Source organism: Meleagris gallopavo, chromosome 1 (assembly GCF_000146605.3).
Source record: "Meleagris gallopavo isolate NT-WF06-2002-E0010 breed Aviagen turkey brand Nicholas breeding stock chromosome 1, Turkey_5.1, whole genome shotgun sequence".
Lineage (NCBI taxonomy): Eukaryota > Metazoa > Chordata > Aves > Galliformes > Phasianidae > Meleagris > Meleagris gallopavo.
Genome location: NC_015011.2, coordinates 1,039,054 through 1,058,294, shown reverse-complemented (window position 1 = coordinate 1,058,294; position 19,241 = coordinate 1,039,054). Strand labels below are relative to the sequence as shown.

Below are 19,241 nucleotides of genomic sequence, written 5' to 3'. Positions count from 1 at the left end.
CGGCGTCTCCCCGTTGCCTGGCAACGGCAGAACGCCATCAGGTCGCCGAACGTTGCTAAGCTTCCTCTGATTGGCTGAAAGGGGAACGGGCGGCCAATCGGGGCGGGGATTGTTGCGTGGTGGGGGCAGACAGAGCCGGACGGCGGGAGGCGGCGGAGCGTGTGAAGCGTTGTGAGACGATGTCGAGCAGGAGGAGCGTCGGTGACCCGGAGGTGGGCGGGGAGGGGACGCTACGGGCAAGGGAGGAACGTGGGGGGGAAGGCCTGAGGTAGAGGGGTTGCGGTCCCAGAGGGGGAGGCCTTGAAGTGAAGGCCCTGAAGGTAAAGGGTTGGGAGGGGGGCCTTGAGGTGAACAGGGGGGGCTCTGAGGAGAGGAGAGGAGAGGAGAGGAGAGGAGAGGAGAGGTTCTGTGTGGGGAATGATTAGGATATGGAGGTGTGATGTGGGGCTGGAGGAGGAGGGTTTTATGGGGCAGGAAGGGGGTGGAGTTGGGCTTGTGAGCCCTTTTGGTGTGTTGGTGCAGAGCTGATGATTTGTGAGCCTGGCTTGCCGACGATCAGAAGGCGTTGCGGGGCTGTTTTCTGCTCTTTGTGCTCTTAGAGCCGTCCCCGTGTCCCCATCATTTCCCCTTTCCTGCGCTGATTCCTCCCCTCTCACCCCACAGTACTTAACCAGACGCATCCCTCAGAACCCCCGGTACCAACACATCAAAACCCGCCTCGATACCGGTGAGTGACACCATCAGTGGGCTTAAAAACTGCCCAGCAGAGGGGAGGAGAAATAGTTATACTGAGCATCTCAGCTGCTTTACCCCAGTCCTGTGCAGCAGCGTCAGAGCTTATGTTGTAATTTGGATCCTTGTGATAGTTGCCTTATTTTTCATGTCAGGTTCTGATTTATGCGCTCCCATAGAAGTTACTGAGCTTGGAGTTGCTATGTGTTGACCTTTCTTCTATAAGTTAATATATGACAAAGGTATAATTCACAGTAATTATTTGCTCAAAAGGGTCCCTTTTGAGCTTTTTGTACAGTTGAAGTGATTGAATTTTACCTGTTGACCTGTTGTAACCCCAAGGCAGTACTGGGAAAAGGACAGCGTAACCACAGCTGCTCTTGGGGCCATTGATCAGAGGTGGGATTTGGGGCCACAGATCAGAGGTGGGATCAGGTACCAACACTAATTTCAGCTCTCTGATTGCAAAGGCTGAACATTCAGACTCGTGTACAGAGCTGCAGGTGATGGCCTCCTGAAGGCAATGTTGTTGTCCAGAACAACCCCTTTCTAGCAGAGAGGGATTGGTATGGAGGTTGTATTTGGTGCCCCACACTGAAAATCCCATAAAATTAAGCAGTGAGATGTATTCTGTAGAGGGATTTCCTTAGCACTGTGAGTGCACACCGAAGATTTGAGCTTTTTTATTTGTGACTATTCCCTGTGAGTTCCTGCATCCCATACAGGGGTTTTCACCCTTCCTGTAGGTACAGCAAAGCTTCAGCATGGCCATCTCTTCCTTCCTAAAGTTATTTAAACTTTGTTAGCCGTGATGAAAAGCACTGATTGGTTGCTGTTTGGTTGCTGTTGTTACAGGGTGCAGTCTGACAAAATACATTGAGAAGTTGGAGGAAATCAAAAGAAGTGAGTACCTGGAATGAGGCAGGATGTAACTGTGTGGGTTCGTTCCAAACTAAAGGAGCTCTGAGCAGCAGTGCTGAATCCTGAGCCCTCTGCTTGCTCACAGATCTCCTCTCTGACAGTGCCCACAGGAAGAAACTCTATAAACACACACCAGCAGCATAAAGAAATACCACAGTTTTCCTACTTTGCTTTTCTCGTGAGCACCTTCCACTTTTTCATGCCACTTGGCTGCTTTTTTGGGGCTGTAATTGGTGATTTGGTTGGATCTAACAGCACTGAGGCTTTGGGCAGTTGGAAGCACAGTTGATCCCATCCTCTGCTCTGCGCTCCCACCGAAAAGGAGCTTGTTAAAATTCATGCTGATAAAGCTGAGCTTTTCCTGCTTTATTTCCAGCCATTGTCAGCACTATTTTCACGCAGAGCCAGCAAAGCTATTAAACCCCTGAGCTGCGTTTACCGGCGTGAAAGAAAAGTCCCCACAATTAAAGAGGATTAATTAGGATTTTCAATCTTCAGTCTTCATTCTTAGTGCAGCACAGTGAGATGGCAGTGCTCAGTGTGTAAGGGAGGTCACTAACGTGGCACGTAAACGTGTTTGTGTTTGGCTTCATGCAAAAAGGCTCTTTGTTGCTGTTTGTTTGCAACACACCACAGATCTTCTGGGAAAGCCAAGAGAGAAACACCCTTATTTTCCAAAATCCTATGTTAACAGACTAAGATTTCAGTCCCAAGCACTGCGCTGCCATCACTTTTTTTTTTATCAGCTCTGAGAATCTTGTTGTGTCAGTGTTGTTGGTTTTCAATCTCTCCTGTGAATCTGACTTCTCGGGTAGAAATCCCTTTGTTTCTGGTCCTGGGCTCCAGCAGGAACTTTCCCATTGTGTTGACACTGAATGGGCACCTTGTGTTCCCAGGCAGTTCAGAAACTCCTCTCCCTTGATTTCTCATGGATAGATGACACCGTTTGGGTTCAACTCTGAATACGTAGCACAGCGAGCTCTCTGTCTCTGTGTAATGTGAGAGAGTGGGGCTTTATACCCCGAGCCTGCAGTGGAATCAAAAATAAGATAGCTGGGAGCATGATCATTATCCTTTGGAGCAGCGACTTGAGGTGAGACGCCACGTCTCTTCCCTTCTCTGTGCTCCAGCACTGGAAGAACTTTCCATATCCCACAGAACGTTTGCATCCTGAAGCACAATGTCAGAAAATCCAAACGGAGCTCCCAGGGCAGAACCAGGTATGTAGCATTGCTTTTGTGGGCAGGAGCAGCTCTTCTTCTGCACTCTTTGGTGGTGGCTGAGGTCCTTCAGGCGTTCAGCTGTTTGTTCCAGGTCAGGCTTAGTGCTGGCAACTGTTGGGTGCTAAAGAGCTGGGCTATAAAAGCTTATTCTGGGGCAAAGATTCCTTCACTGAGACTGGCAGAAAGCATCCAGTTTTGCACAGTGGTTGCAATGAAAGCAATGCTGTCACATACATGTGTTACACTCTAAGTTTTGCTGCCTTTAGTTCTCCTAAATCAAAATCACTTCTTGTTCTTCTCATGACCTGGGTTTTGTGCTGGGTAGGTGCTGTCTGAGAGAGAATCACTGCTGTTGTCTCAAAGTTACAGAGCTGATGCTTGAAACCAAGGAATCTTCCAGGAGCTCTGAGCATCGCTTTCAGCTCTTTGACTTTCTGAAACCTGTTGGTTTCTGTTTGCTGGCAATGAATCAGCCTGCTTCTGCAGGAATGGGATGGGAATCTCACACAGAGTGCTCCCATAAGGGAAGCATTGCACTTGTTCCTCATACAGCAGTTACAGGGATGAGGATTGGAGCCCTCCTCCCCCATCTCCTTGCTGCTTATCAAGGGAAGTTCAGCAGATGGTGGGATTTAGAGCTGCTTAACTGGATTGGATGAAGGTTCTGTGCTGCATTATTAGCTCCTCTTAGTCAGAGAGAGGCCACCCAGATGTATCCCCCAACAGTTATTGAAGATACTGGAAAAAAAAATGCAAAGGATTTTACTTATTTCCAAATGGAAATATGTGATGTGAAGGATAGAGCCTCATAAGCAAGGAGGAAGGAAAAGGAGGAGCACTCAAAGCACTCAGGCTTCCATCCCTATCACCACTGAGCTCCATCATCTCTGCTCTGCTTGCTTGCCAGTTGTTCCAGAGGGGTTTTCTCATCCTCTAAGCTTTGTCTTCAGGCTTAAGATTTAATTAGTCCCATCTCTCTGCAGCAATTATGTCTGCTTTCAGCTGGCATCTGCAGCAGTCTGTGCCGTTTCCTGCCTTAAACCCCTTGTGTTGGTTGCTCACTTTGTGTTAAATTCCAGTTCCTGTGATTTATTGTCAGCGTGAGAAAACCTAGAGCATCTCAAACCGTCAGATTGAACGTAGACATTTAATATTAGAGCTTAGTGTTTCCAAAAAAGCTTAGAGCATGGGTGTTCCTCAGCCTCATTCTGCAAGGATCTGCAAAGTAACTGAGGCAGTGCCTTCCCCTGCTATGTGCAAGAGCTGAAAATTGGTTTGAGATGTGTTGACCCTCTTCTGTTTTGTTTTTAAAGATTACAGGTACAGAAAAGACGAGCTGTTTAAAAGACTGAAAGTGACTACTTTTGCCCAATTGGTAAGTATGGATCTTCTCTCTCCTGCTCTTTGTCCTTGCTTTACCCAAAGCCTTCCCTGTGGTTATGTAGCCTCAGACAATAGATAATTCTTTTCTAGTGGGGCTTTTCTACAGCTTCTTTTCCTGCTTTGTCCTGAAGCAGAGTATTCTTCCTTTTTGTTACGACTTCTGTTTAATAAATGGCTTTAGCACTGCAAATATCTCTCAAATATACATCTATATTTGACCCCTAAGCCCAGTGGAAAGTATGCTGGGTTAAAGATACGTTGGCTTGAGGATTATTTTTCCTTAAGGTGATCCCTGCTGTCTTTCACTGATAGCTGTGTATGTCTATCAAAGCTTTGTGGCTTGCTTTTGTTCCCTGCAGGTCGTTCAGGTTGCTTCTCTGTCTGATGAAACCTTAGAAGTGACGAATGAGGAGATCCACAAACTGGAAGGTAACAATATTTATTGTGAGCAGAAAGAAATGGAGCTGTAGATCGCTGTCATACCTTGAACTGTGCCCTAGCAGACATAGCAAGCCCTTTAATTGGGGGGAAATAACCCCATCTGCAGCCATTCTGCTCTGGGATGTGTAACTCCTAAAGCAGAAATGCTCTCAAGAAGGAAAGTCATCACACTGAGAAGTTTTGGTGCAGTAACTCAATATATAACATACAGCAAGAGTGAGGTGAGCTGTTACATTTCTGCTCAATTCCTAAAAAGGAGATCTTCAGCTTTCAGGAATCACGTGGCTCTTTCTCCTTTTTGACCTAGGGCTCTCAGTAGGTCGTCCTTGTAAGAGAATGAGGATGAGGCTGTTGCTGAGATGCACTTTCTTTCATAAAATAGAGCCTGGGATCAAAACCTGCCCGTCCATTTCCTGCAACACTTTTAATCTTTCTGCCCTGTTCTCTCCCCAGATGGCAATTCTGCTGCTTCAGATGCAGATGCTGAGCTCACAGTGGGGACAAATGGCAAAGGGAGCCCCAATGGGACACCCCCCAGTCCTGTCCTGTTCATAAACAACACCGGAGCTGGAGAATCGTATCGGTCCACACTGCAGAGGTGCCTGATAACAACACAAAACCAACTTTTTCTCATGGCAGATAACTGTTTTCTTACCAGCTGTTAAAACACAAATGAGCTACTGGGAAAACTGGGAGGGGAAAAAGCACTTTCTCATGGTTAAGAGGTACAGAAGCGTTCAGAGGGAGCACTTACACCATAACGTCTGCTTTTCTCTTACAGTCTGATCAGTGGTGTCGGTGAGTTGGACATAGAAAAGGACACTCATAAGAAAGCAGACACCCAGGCAAAGGATACTCCTTATCCTGACTGCCCCTTCCTGCTGTTAGATGTACGAGACCGCGATGCTTACGACCAATGTCACATAATTGGAGGTGAGGAGCCTGGAATCCCAGCCTCCTGGCAGCTGAAGGCTTGTGTGTTGTTCTGGTGGGCTTTGCTTGGGTGCTGTCTGCACTCATCCACACATCCATCCTCCCTGGAAAGGGATGAGGGAATGGGGCTGATATTAATCCCTTATTCACTGAGTTTCCAATCTGTTTTCTGTATTTATTATTCTTACAACCTTGTGTCAGCTGTGTTGCAGATTGTGATGTTGGTGTTCAGCCACAGTCTGATTTTGTTTTTTCTTTTTTTTTTCTTCCTCTGCAGCTTATTCTTATCCTATTACGATGCTGTCTAGAGCCATGAATCCATATACAAACAGTATTCTGGAATATGTATCCTCTATATATGTAGTGTGGAATCAACAGCAATGAGAAAAACCAACTGGTAACATGTTGGCAATGGCTTCTAAAACCAATTCCAAAACCAATCCTTCTGACCAGGACAGTGTTTAGCCACCAAAATCCTGGGATTCCAAGGAGGGTGGGAGGGAAACTCCTTTCTGCAGGCTTTGATTACCTGATGGGGCTCTGCTGCAGCCATCAGATGCTGAGCTTTAGTTTCCTTAAAGCAGAAACCTCTTGGTTTCAGTGGGAGCTGTCTGAATTTGGTGTTTCCTGGGATTGGACTTGCCTTCAAGCAGCCGCAGTTGTATCCCTTGGGCAGCTGTCTCTCGCTGTTGCTCAATCGCTGGGCTTCAAATCAAATCCTTTGGCTTCCTCCCAGCACCTTGATGAGGATTGTCTTTTCTCAGAAGGACAAAAAGAGGATTATTAGCCAGGATTAGGCTGATCATTTCCCAAGTTGTTAGTGTGGGAGGGCTGCAGGGGAGAGGGGAGGTTGTCAACAAATTGGTTAGCAACAACCAGTCAGAAACAATCTTCAGATCAGTGGTGAAATATATGCTCACAGAGGGGATCAGGCTGTGCCCTTCCAGTGCCTGGCAAGCTTCAGCTGCTGAGAAATCAGATTTTGAAACACTGAGGGGAAGACTTTCCTACCCAATAGTTGGAAATCACACCGGGAGTTTATCTCCAGCTTCATTCTGAACCATATTAGGTCTCAAGCAACAGTTGGACTGGATGATTTTGGAGGTCTCTTCCAACCCTGGTCTATGATTCTATGATTTTAAGTCACCTCAAATTGACAAATACACCCTTAGCTCTTCCACCCATCAGAAAAATGCCCATGGAAAGATTATAATTTTGTATGACGACGATGAACGGCTCGCCAGCCAGGCTGCCACCACCATGTGTGAGAGGGGCTTTGAGAACTTGTTCATGTTGTCTGGAGGTCAGTGGGGATGGGCAGGGCAGCGGGGGAAGTGGGCTTGGTATATCCCAAATGGGCTCAACAGGACCCAAGTGGGCTCAGTGGGTTTTGTGTGAGCTGGAGGTGGGAAAGAGATGGTCGGATCCATCATGTGATGGTGAAATCACTGCTCCCACATTGAATGGTGGTCATTAATAACACGTGGTCTGTACATCTCCAGGGGCTGAAGGTGCTTGCACAGAAGGTCCCAGAAGGACTCGTCACTGGCTCGCTCCCCATCTCCTGCCAGGTGGCAGCTCCCACAGGGTCTGCCAGAAAAAAGGCTGTTCCCAAAGTGCCACCTACACATGCTGAGAGCAAATGGAGGTACTCAGCAGAAGATCTGCAGAAGATTAAGTACTACCTCGAAGAGGAGCAGCTTCCTTCAGACACTGCCAGTAAGAATCCAAGACTGATGCCACGCAGCATTCTCCTGCTTCGCTGTATTCACAGAATCACGGAATGGCCAGGGTTGGAAGGGACCTCAAGGATCATGATTCTCCAACCCCCCTGCCACATGCAGGGCCACCAACCTCCCCATTTAATGCTAGACCAGGCTGCCCAGGGCCCCATCCAATCTGGCCTTGAAAACCTTCAGGGACGTGGCATCCACAACCTCTCTGGGCAGCCTGTTCCAGCACCTCACCACTCTCTCTGTAAAGAATTTCCCTCTGACATCCAAATTCTTGCAGTGAGATGGCTGGGAAAGGGGAGAGGTTTATTTCCAAACTGTGCTGTTCCCAAAGAACTGAAACTTTGTATGGCTGCACAATCCTGGTTCTGCTGGGGCAGACATACACTCTGCTGCCCATTGTGTTTGCATGCCTTTAGGTTTTCTTAGTGGTGAGCTGATTTTGCAAGTTCTTAAGCTGTGCAGAACAAAAAAAAGTCCGATTGAAACTGTCCAGGAATTACTGAAGAATCTATAAGATTAGAGTTAGAACAGTAACAAGGGGCAGCAAACCATTGGTATGTCATCATTCTCCATCATGCAGCTTCAACTTGTGTTTCCAATCCTTTTCCTTCAGGTCGCCTTAGCCGTGGCTCTTCGGGACGCGATTCCAAAGCAACAACAGCACGGAGCAGCCCCAGCCTCCCCAGCACGGCAGGATCTCGCATGCTCAGCAGGAGCAGCCTCCAGAACAGGCCGTGGAAATAAGCAGCCGTCTCTCCTTCCACTGAATAAATGAGAGTCCAGGTTCTGGGAACCCTGAGCAGTGCAGCCCTGTTTGTCATTTTAGGAATCCGCTGAGGAAAGCGGTGGCGATGTATAAAATGGCAGCTTGGATAAGGCTGGGGAGATGGAAGGGTTGATGTGATGTCTTGTAGGAGCAGTGTCACGTTGGCAAAGTGATCTTCAGGACAGATATTTGTAGGGGAGGGGGGAAAACTGGTAGTGAAGCCTGTGACCAAGTAGCAGTGGATCTGTAAGACTTGCAGTTCAGACTAAGGAATTGTGTCTGGAGCAAACGTTCCTCTATACTGGGCTCAAAGCTGCAGGCTGTGCTAATAGTGAAAGGAAACGGGTCAGAAAATTGCGAGCAGAAACCGTGGTGTTTTGTGGCAGGGAACATTCAGCAAATTGCCAAAATGGTGGAGAGAGAATTCCGTAACTCTCTTTATTTATGAAGTGTTTGTAATAAAGATGTTTTGGGAAATAACGACCAGCGTGGTGCAGTAGCGTGATAGTTGTCTTTAAGTATGGATGATTTATGAAATAGCTCTGTTTTTCTGAAGGTGAGTCAGAGGGATTGAAGTTTATTCCTGCGCATACCCTTCCCAACGTGTTTTGGAGTAGTTTAAGGTTAAGGTGGCTGAAGGGGATATCTTCTTTTCTCCTGTCATCAGAGTCCTGAAGATAACCCTAAAAATGAATCTGGTAACTGAACAGGATGTGGAGATTTCATGAAAGCTTCCACCTTGTCAGTGCTTGCACTGTGCCAATGCTGGATGGAGTATCTGAGATACTCTGAAACTCATCAGTGACAAAGCAGATGCAGGGTGTGGAAATCACAACCAACTTTACCTACACTGTATCCCTGTGAAAGAAAGGAAGAGGTATGATGAGCAGCTTTGGTGCCTCTGGACTGCTCCGTTCAGTCACTCATTGTAGTATCAAATATGGGAGGAGGACCACCAAACTTAGCTCTGAGTCTTACATCAGAAATGCTCACTAGAAGTGATATTTCTGCAGCCAGCAACTGGAAGGCTCGTTCTGATCACCTCATGGCCTGCACTTCCAGAGGGAGCATGTAAGTATGTACCGAAGTATGTAGTGCGAGGCCTGGTCAGGTATTGACACACAAATAAAAAAGTACAGCAGGGCTGTGTCTTATTTCTATCCATCTGTATGAAGATGAAAAGTGGGATATCCACCTTGGATATGTCATGGAAATGAACACTGGGATATGAAGGGGCTGACACCCATGCATATTTCAGTCTCCATGTCCTGAGCTGTCTGCCTCTTTCTGTTCTGTATCGTACCTCCACTTCCATGTCCTGGTGAAATAAAAGTATTGAACCAACTGCCATCTCCAGCTCGCTTCAGATGGTGGCTTGCCTAGTTTGGTTGGTTGGTTAGTACCATTTCTAGGGCAATATAGGTGAAGCTGAGTGTGAACAATGAGAGCACCAGGAGATTATTTATGTTCCTCCTGGTCCAGCAGTGTGGGGGTAGAGGAATTATTTCACCCTATTGAGCACAAGGAGGTGATGGTGTTACAGATGCATCCAGCTGAAAATGATGAGAGTCAGGGTTGTGTGTGCTGCCTTAAATCAAGTCCTGATTTTGTTGTCCAGTGGTTGGAGAAAGAGCTGAAAACCCAACTGCTTTGATCTGCATGAAAACCTTCCAAAATGGGGGAAGAAAACTGTGCTGTTTAAGATCCTTCAAATCCAGGGCAACAAATGCACTCTCCAATCACCTTACCATCTTGATGAGTTTCTGTGAGTGGTTGGGTGTTTGGGTTTTTTTTGTGGTTTTTTTTTGTTGTTGTTGTTGTTTTTTGTTGTTTTTTTGTTGTTGTTGTTTTTTGTTGTTGTTGTTGTTGTTGTTTTTTAACTTTTGACTTGGTATTGTTTGGAAAGAAGGAATAAACTCTATATAGTCTGGAGGTTTCAATCAGTCAACATACATTATGTTGGCTATCAACTGGACCACTGAGTCTCCAAAAAAACTTTTTGTTGTGATTGGAAGAAGGGAAACACCTCCCAGACCATCCATTTTTTTTATTTTTTTTTTCTTCATTTATTTATTGCATTCTTCTCCCCAATCAACGCAACCACCACTCAGCTCCAGATCCTGCTCAATAGAGGTGACCCCGTGTATGTGCCATGATGACCTCCAGAGCTTTCCATGTCTCCTCGGCAGTGGGGACAATCTGGCTGGCAGGCAGTAGGAACCCATAGCGTCCCGTGTCCCGGAGCTCAAAGGTGAAGGAGTACTTAATGCCTTGATTGTAAGTCCAGTCGATGGTTCCTCCACTTGCTTGATCTTGGTGAGGAAAGAGCAGAACTTTGCTCGCTCTGCGTCTCATGATTATTTCATAGTAGGACATGAGGAGGAGTGTTTTTGGTTTCACTGGGAGGAGAACAACCTCCATTACTTACAGATGGTGGTGATGATGCTACCATACTTGTAATTCGTGCCGTACAGAGAGGACAGAGCTGCCACAGCTTCCTTTGCGACCTGGTGCTGGGGGGAAGACACAGAAAGGTGATTTTGGGTAGGGGAAAGTCTATGGCAAAATGGAGAGAAAAAAAAAAAAGGCTTTTACACTCATCCTACTGTCAAAAAACAGTGGCAAAACTCAACAGTGTTGGCCTCAAGGAGTCCCCATGGGGGGGTCTTTCTTGCTTGCATGGTGCACTGTGGGTATTTCACAGCGTCCCCTAAATAGGCCCTACCAGTTCTTCCTTGTCAGGCACGGCAGTGGTGGTGTAGCCATAGGGGTAGAGCAGAAGCTGGGAGTAGCTGTGGATGGAGATGAAAGCTTTGATGTTCCCATGGTTCTTCACGAAGTCCACGATGGCCTGCACCTCTGGCTCCGAGTTGGCGTAGGGCCCACGGTACGTCTCTGAGCAGGGGTTGCCGCTGGCCCCAGAGCCTGGAGAGAAGAGAATGGTGAAAATATAGCATTTGTTGGCACCTAGGTGGCTCAGAGAGTCACAAGAGGTCAAGGAGGAATGCTTCTAGGGCTCCACATAGACATTGTGTGATAGTTTCCAATTGTGGTCCCTACCGTATTGTCACTAGGGGACACTAAAGACCCACGTCTTGGCCCCAAAGTCCATCCCTTCCTTGGAGACACAAAAGACCTAATGGAACCCAAATTCATGCCTTGACCTTAAAGCCCATCTCTTTCCTTAGGCCACCAGTGGATCTCTCTGAGCCAGAAACATCATCAGAGCCTTCACCTACAGGGCAGAACGCAATCTGTCAGGTGAAAGGGAGAGTTCTGACCTCCAAATCCTGCATCCCAGTTGCGGTTGGGGTCAACACCAACACAGAGAGATCCAGAATGCCTGGACCTGGTCTTGCGCCACATACGATTCTAGAAGGGTAGAATCAACTCAAACTGAATCCAAGGCTGGAGCATCTCCAGCCTCAAGCAAAGAAGCAAAAGCATTTTGGGGGACACTGATAGGTTATGGATGCCCCATTTTTAACTGACAGACGTGGATAAAGAGGCTTTGAGCTCTCAGGGGCTGTGCAATGCCCACATCCAGCTCCCCAGCTCCAACCAACAGCAGATGAGATGAATGCCAGCACTGTACCGAGGTGTGGGTGAAGACAAAGCCATCAGGGTTGGTGACAATCTCCAGGAAGATGTCCATCTGGTCCAGGATGTTGGCCAGACCCTCATCTTTCTCTTGGACAATCTAGAGAGGATGGTGATTTGGAGTTGGCTGGAGCACCATTGGGGTGATCACACCATGTTCAAGGGGTCTACAGGACCTTGTAGCCTTTTGGAGATGTAAGATCTGCCCATACCTTCTTAGCAAACCAAACACCACTTGCTTGCGTCACCCATTCACGGGAGTGGATGCCGGTGTCAATCCAAATGGCCGGGCGATTCGTGCCACCTTTGCTGAACTGGAATTGCAAAAATGGGGCAATTGAGACCTCACGAAGACCAACTCATGAACCTGATCACCTCAAAGGCCCCAAATCCCATACCTTCAGCACGTAGATGGGGCGGTTCTCTGTTGTGTGGCCAATCTCCAGCTTGCTGACCAGGTTTGGGTTTTCAGCCACCAGTAGGTCCATGAAGGCATAGATCTGGGTTTGGGAGAGGGGCGTAGGGGATCATGAATGTGTAGATGAATTAGTAGGTGTGGTTCTTCTTGGGGACATAGTTTAGTGGGCACTATTGGTGGTAGGTGGATGGTTGGACTTGGTGATCTGAGAAGTCTTTTCCAACCTTAATGGTTCTATGATTTTATTTAAGGACGTGGTTTAGTGGACATGGTGCTGATTGACTGATGGTTGGACTGGATGATCTTAAATATCTTTTCTAACCTTAATGAATCTATGATTCTATGAAAGGCTCATTAATTCCTCCATTTAGAACAAACCCCTTTGCAAAAGCAATTCCAAAATGTGTTTTTTTCCCCCAAAAATGCCCCAAATCTTGAGCTTCCCCCATGCAGAGTATTACCTCGTTCAAGGTGTGATAGCTGGTGTAGTCAAAGGTACTGGTGGAAAATGGCACGAAACGGCGGCGACGAAGCATCTGCATCTGTTCAAGGTCCACCAGCGCCTGTGGGATATGGGGCAAGATGAAACCTCGTCCCTCACCAGCCCATGACTCCCACTCACCACTCCCACCAGCACCACCAACCTGCACGTCCTCAATCATGATGGAGTAGGGGACACCGCTGGCCTCCAGGTGGGCTTTGAGGGGCTGCAGGCTGGGGAAGGGCACACGGATGTCAACCGGGTCCCCAAGGCCACGGGGTGAAAGCCAGAAATCCAGCTGGGTTGGGGAGAAAATGGGATGAGGGTCAGATCCTGCCTTAGATTGTGCCACCCCCTCCCCGTTCTGTCCTGTTTTTCTCTACGTAGCCCACTATGGGTTATCTTCTCCACTTCTACTACACTATGGGACTTCATCTTCCTACCCTACCATGGGACATCATCCTCTCCAGCAATGGGAAATCATCCCTCCAGCCACTCCTCCACTAAGACATCATTCCTCATACCCTACTATGGGACATCATCTCCCCTCAAGTCCACTAAGGACAATCATCCCCCCTTTATTCCACTATGGGACATCATACCCCTTATCTCACAATGGAACATCATCCCCCTCCCCATACTGCACTATGAGACATCGTCACTCCTTTCCCCACCATGGGACACTATCCTCCCCCGACCCCAACAGTGGGACATCCCTGCTCTGCGCTGTAGCTCAGGGGTGCAAAGTAGAAGACTTGGAAGAGGTCCCTAAAAGCTCCCCCTCGTTCCCATCCCATACCTGCAGGTGCTCCAGCTCCTGCAGCTCCTGCACCTTCTGCAACTCGGCATCACTGCTGGGGACAATGCGTAGCACCTGGTGCCTGTGTGATCAGAGGGTGTTGTGGGGTCCAGCACAGCCATCACCCCATCCATCCCACACACTGCTGTCCTTGTCAAATAGGGACTGAACCAGCTGCTGTCTCCCATCCCAGTCTGTGTCCCCATCCCAGCCAATGTCCCCAACCAACCATTGTCACTATTCCAGTCAATATCCCCATCCCAGCTACCTCTACTGTCCAGACCCTCCTACCCGACAAAATTCTCAGTGGTGGCAGCAGCCACTGCCCCCAGGGCAGCCAGCAGCAGGAGTGCCCTCATTTCCAGCCGAATGAATATGTCTCAGGTCCTCACAGCACCTTGGGACATCTTAAATCCTGGTGATCTCCAGCCCGGCCCCCTCCACCTGCTCAAATTCCCAGGGCCATGGGAGGGCTCCGGACGGTGTGGTCAAGGTTGGGTGAAACCTGTTCTGGGAGCTGGAAACCGGATGGAGCCGTCGGTGACTCAAGGGGGCAGGACATGGGAAGGTAACATCAGGTGCTGGATCCCAAATCCCACCGCCCACAGAGGAGGAGAAAAAGGGTAATGTTGGGCTGAGCAAGGTGCAAGGTGTTGGTTTTCTCATGATCCAAGCCACACTGTTTGCTTGGGGGGTGGGAATTGGATGAAAGTTTAGCACAGGTGCAGGTTGTCTCAGCTGGGAAAAATAATACAGCAAACTCTTAGAAGCCCTTGGCACACAAAGATATCCCCCTTTTGTCCCCAAAGGTGCACCTCTGCCTACTCAAAGCAAAGGGAAGGGACACTGGCAATAAGCAATAAATTTGGGGTTGGCCATCCACCCTCTCCAATGTCCTTTGGGGACAGGCAGAGAGCAGGGAAGGGAAAGTGTAAGACCAAAACATAAATGGGAGAATAATATTCATAAATTCCTAAAAACAGATTCCTAAATCTTTTTTTTTTTTTCCCCTTCCCTACCATTTCTCAGCCCATATGGTCTGGTTTTTAGGTGGTTCTATACAGAGCCAGGAGTTGGACTCCATAATCCTTATTTCCAACTCGGGACATTTTGTGATTCATTGGACTCAGTGATCCTTGTGGGTCCTTTCCAATATGGGATATTCTATGAGTTTTCAAAACCTATCATGAAAAACCAAAAATCTAGGCTTAAACCACATAGAATTTATGGGATTGTTTTTATTGAGTTGTATTGTGGGATAGGACCAGTGGGTTTCACCTCCCCATTTACACCAGTGGGGCTCAGTATGGGTGCTGCTGGATGTGGACCAAGATGTCCAGCAGTGCTGGCCATGTCTCGGTGGCAGTAGGGATGATCTGACTGCTGGGCAAGAGGAAACCATAGCGCCCCGTATCCCTCAACTCAAAGGTATAGGAATATTTCACCCCATTCTCATAAGCCCAGTCGACGGTGGTGCCAGCTGCCAGGTCTGTAGGGAGAGGAAGGAAGATGTGACTCCAGCATTGAGCGCTGGTCATGCTGTAGGGTTGGTTAAGATGTTTTGGGCTGGGGATGCTTACAGATGGTGTCTGCAATGCTGCCATAGGTGTATTCTGTCCCATACACCGCCGTCAGGTCATTCACTGCCTTTTTAGCCAACTCGTTCTGCAAAGGAGAGACCCAAAACAGTGAGATCCAGCAGACTCAACATCTCCCCAAGGTAGTAGAGACCTTGGACACCAGGACTCAGAGCCCACCATCTTTTCCTACCCATCTGCTCTTGCTTTTCTCCAAAACACCCTTAATTTTTGTCAGAAAGAGGCACATCTCGCAATTATTCTCCCCAAAAGACCTGGAAGATGGTGGGGTCCCAGCATAGTCTGACCTGACTTTTCATAGGATTGTAGAATCATCAAGATTGATAAGACCACTAGGATCATCTATTCCAACCATTTCCCCCCAAAGCTGGTGGTTGCAGCCCCATAGCCATTTTTGGGGGCCATCTCACCAGTTCCTCATGATCGGGTGCAGGTGTCCTCTTGTAGCCATAGGGGAACATCAACATCTGGGAGTAGCTGTGAATGGAGACGAGTCCTTTCACATTCCCGTGGCTTTGGATGAAGTCCACAATAGATTTCACTTCGCTCTCAGAGTGGGCATAGGGGCCATGGTAGGTTTCAGAGCAGGGGTTGCTGCTGGAACCAGTATCTGAGGCATGATGGAAGAGAAACCATGCAATGAGGTACAGTGGCAGGGTTTCTACTCCGGGTTTCTCCCCAGCAGCAGGAAGCTTCAAGGCTTTGATGTGAGTGATACCTCACCTCCAAAGCCCGCGTCCCAATTTCGGTTGGGGTCCACACCGATGCAGGAGGAGGCAGCGTTGATAGACCTCGTTTTTCTCCACAGACGGTTCTATGTGAGACCACAGGTGCATGAAGTCAACTCCATATGCCATCCAAAAAAATACTGCTGGACATCATGACTGGAACCAACCACTGGGATACGTCCCCCCAAAGAGACCCCACACTCACAGAGCTATGGGTGAAGGCGTAGCCATCGGGGTTGGTAACAATCTCAAAGAAGATGTCCACGGTGTCCAGAAGAGAGGTGACAGTGGGGTCATGGCCATAATCTTCAGCAAGCTGTATTGGGAGGGGAGCGGGAGCTGTCTCACTGTCCCAGGAACAAAGGACTGTAGAACTGGAGAGGCTGTAGGATTTCTTTTTTCCCAATTGGGTTCAACCACAGCATCCATGGAGGTGGCTTGGGTTTGCAACTTTTGCCCTTCACCCAAACAAACCTTCGTGGACAGTCCCCACTCTGCTTACAATCCCAACCCGATTTCAACCTACAACCCCAAGAATATTGCCCTGACTTCAAACACCTGTTCATCCCTTTTTTTCCCTTCTCTCTCTCTTCCATGGCCTCCACATACATGTGTTTGGGATGAGGTTGGTGTCATTGTTTGGATTTTATTTAAGAAATTGGGATTGATTCTTGGATTGTGAGCCCAGGAACGGCCCCAGCTGATGCCCAAGCTTATTGCCATGGATGGATGCAATGATTGTGGGCTATCTCATGCCAGTGAGATTTGGGTGATGTCTCATTCACTCACAGACATTCCCAACCTCACTTGGATGGCGATGTCCATGTTATGGGGTTACCTTGTTGGCTGTCCACACGCCAGTAGCTTGGGTGACCCATTCACGTGAGTGGATGCCAGTGTCCAGCCAGACTGCTGGCCGATTCGATCCCCCAGTGCTGAACTGTACAGAGAATGGAATGTCAGCCCTGTGGCTCCCAGAATGGCAGAAGCATTGGGGTTGGAGGCACCACTGGTCCATCTGATCTGTGCCCAACCCCGTATGCAGGTGGGCTTGGGGAACTCCAAGGAGGAGACCCCATAGTGTTCCAGCACCTGGTCGGGATGAAAAGAGCTTAGCCCTGTACTCACCTTCAACACATAGAGGGGTCTCTTCTCGTAGCTTTCACCAATCTGGATCTTGCTAACGAGGTTGGGGTGATCTGCCACAAGGGTGTCCATCCAGTCATAGATCTGAAAGGAGGAGGTGCTGGGATGTGTAGCTCATCCTAGTTTTACCTTTGGGTTTTAGGATGTCTGGCACCAGATACAACATGCAGAGCTTCCCTGGACACAGCCATGCTTTGGGTTCCACAAACGCGAAATAAACTATGCAGAGCAAAGTACCTCCTCTAGAGTGTGATAGGATGCAAAATTGAACTTGTTGGCACTTCTCTCCATCCGTCTGGACAGCATCATGGTTCTCTTTTCCTCATCCAGTAAGTGCTGTTAGAGAGAAAGTTTTCAGGGAGAAATATCCAACCCAGCCCCAACACAGTCTGTGTCTTCCCTCCAAAAGCCACTATCTCCACCCCATGTTTAGGTTCTGCAAAGCATTTTCCACCATTGCCTTCTATTTCCCTCATTTCCACCACCCATTAGGGCTGCCCTACCTGCACGTCCTCGATCATGATGCTGTAGGAAATGCCATGGGATTCCAGGAAGACTTTGACAGCTTGCAGCCTGGAGAAGGGCACCCGCAGGTCAGCCGGGCGCCCAGGTTTGGTGGGGTCACGCCAGAAGTCAATCTGGTGGGGACAAAAGGAGACATTTCTACTGCCTTGGGGGATCCAAGGTCTCCATTTCAACTGCTGAAAAGGATCTAAGAAAGCCTCCATTTCAACTGTCTTGAAGCATCTGATGTTCTCAATTTCTACTGCCTTCAAGGATCTAAGAAGTTCTTCATTCCTACTGCTTTGAAAAATCCAGAAACTCCTCTGTTCCTACTGTCTTCAAGGATCTAAGATATTCTCCATTCCTACTGCCTTGAAAGTTCTACAAAGTTCTCAATTTCTACTGCCTTGAAGCATATGAAACACTTTCCATTCCTACTGTCTTCAAAGATCTAAGAAGACGTCTAGACAAACCTGGGGACCAGGAGGGTTGGGAGGCTCTTTACCTTACTCAGTGGACCTTTTCTACAGACATACTTCAGCCCAAATCACTCACTGACACATCTTCGAATAAAGAGGATTTGTGAACTGAGCAGCTGCAATGAGATGATGGAGTCACTGTGTGCCAGTTTTGATCTTTTGGTAAAGATAAACCTGAAATCAGGTTTGTGGCAGGGAGTCTCTTCCCTATCACTGATTTATCTCTCTGTTACTCCCATTGCCGTAATTTCTTGCCAGAATTCACTCCCCCACAGCATCCCAGCTTCTTCACTCAAGCAAAAAAAATAAAAATAAGTTAAAAATTGGTATTATGGTAGGCTCACCTGCAGGTCCACCTGCTCACCCAGTGCCCTGAGCAGGGCAATCTGCTCCTCATCGCTGGCCACAGCACGGAGGACTTGGTCCCTAGTGGGAGGTAGAGCCATCAGTGGGTGCAGGAGACAGGAAGGGGATGGTATGAGTGGTCCTTATTGAGTTAGAAATTGCATTTTCAGAACATGCATGGGAAAAAAAATAAGCACTAGTGAGCACATGGTGTCTCACACCTTCCTTTCATCACAAGAGTGTCTAAAATTGTAGGAAATAAGGCAGGTTTGGCTTTGGCAAAAGGGAAGGTGTTTCTGTGAAACGACAGAGCAGAGACTTTGATAACAGTGACTTATATTTGGGGAGGGATTTCCAGAGATTAGCGTTATGAAATAAAACCCATTAGCAGAGCTTTTAGCTTTTAAAATGGAGCCAAACGTGATGTTCTCCTGCTCTGCTGAAGCACACCTCTCTGGAGGATCTGAGCTTTCCTGCAAAATCCCAGATGTGTCTCAGTTCCCTGGGGAATGCTTGGAGGTCCCACCACCAGTGAAAGAAACACCCAAGCGAATTTTTTCTTCATGCATGAGGTGAGTAGGATCCATCCCCATCCCCATCCCCATCCCCAAACCCATTCCCATTCATATCCCCATCCCATCCCTATCCCAATCCCTGCTTTCAGCAAGACTCACCCCACAAAAAGCTGCTCGCTGAAGGTGCCCACCAGGAGGGCAGTGAAGACCAGGAGGACCTTCATGTTGACCAGGTGCTGGTAAGCCTTGGGCCCCGAATGCATATATGGGTACCTATATAGTCCCCCACCAAGGCCACTTCTGTCGTCCCTGCAGGGCCACTAGCCACAAGCAGATAAGCCAGCAATGGCTTCCGGGAGCCCAAATGTTTGTTTTATTTGGAGAAGTCAATAAAAGAGCAGCCAAGTCGGGAAGGATCTGATAACATCTTCCTCCAAGTCCAGTGCTGCCAAAGACGGATGGTGAGGACGTGCTCCTATGGGAGCAGAGTGGG

The 19,241-nt window shown here is 48.2% G+C and overlaps 3 protein-coding genes across 4 annotated transcripts; 1 reads left to right on the top strand and 2 right to left on the bottom strand.

The window, feature by feature from the left end:
- The first annotated feature begins 66 nt into the window (after positions 1–66).
- CEP41 (centrosomal protein 41) lies at positions 67–8,615 on the top strand. 2 transcript variants are annotated; one of them, XM_010708336.3, is made up of 11 exons: positions 67–212; positions 664–727; positions 1,588–1,635; positions 4,190–4,251; positions 4,619–4,688; positions 5,154–5,298; positions 5,482–5,633; positions 5,911–5,978; positions 6,822–6,936; positions 7,137–7,352; positions 7,983–8,615. In XM_010708336.3, the coding sequence occupies exons 1-11, from the start codon at positions 180–182 to the stop codon at positions 8,111–8,113; spliced, it is 1,104 nt and encodes a 367-aa protein (XP_010706638.1). In that variant the 5' UTR covers positions 67–179; the 3' UTR covers positions 8,114–8,615. The 2 variants fall into 2 exon arrangements, with proteins under 2 accessions (XP_010706638.1, XP_019468929.1); XM_019613384.2 differs by lacking the exons at positions 67–212; positions 664–727 and adding an exon at positions 2,812–2,873 and having other exon boundaries at positions 1,621–1,635.
- A 1,563-nt stretch (positions 8,616–10,178) lies between these two features.
- LOC104910066 (carboxypeptidase A1-like) lies at positions 10,179–13,828 on the bottom strand. The gene is made up of 11 exons (XM_010708243.2): positions 13,725–13,828; positions 13,434–13,515; positions 12,798–12,932; positions 12,615–12,716; positions 12,134–12,235; positions 11,948–12,049; positions 11,731–11,835; positions 11,417–11,507; positions 10,861–11,060; positions 10,564–10,648; positions 10,179–10,447 (listed from the first exon to the last, which is right to left on the bottom strand). Exons 1-11 carry the CDS (start codon positions 13,790–13,792, stop codon positions 10,260–10,262), a joined length of 1,260 nt encoding a protein of 419 aa, XP_010706545.1. The 5' UTR covers positions 13,793–13,828; the 3' UTR covers positions 10,179–10,259.
- An 815-nt stretch (positions 13,829–14,643) lies between these two features.
- LOC104910030 (carboxypeptidase A1-like) lies at positions 14,644–19,013 on the bottom strand. Its single transcript, XM_010708155.2, has 11 exons — positions 18,908–19,013; positions 18,233–18,314; positions 17,409–17,543; positions 17,143–17,241; positions 16,888–16,989; positions 16,598–16,699; positions 15,965–16,075; positions 15,755–15,845; positions 15,442–15,641; positions 15,014–15,098; positions 14,644–14,922 (listed from the first exon to the last, which is right to left on the bottom strand). Exons 1-11 carry the CDS (start codon positions 19,009–19,011, stop codon positions 14,735–14,737), a joined length of 1,299 nt encoding a protein of 432 aa, XP_010706457.2. The 5' UTR covers positions 19,012–19,013; the 3' UTR covers positions 14,644–14,734.
- Between the last annotated feature and the right edge of the window lie 228 nt (positions 19,014–19,241).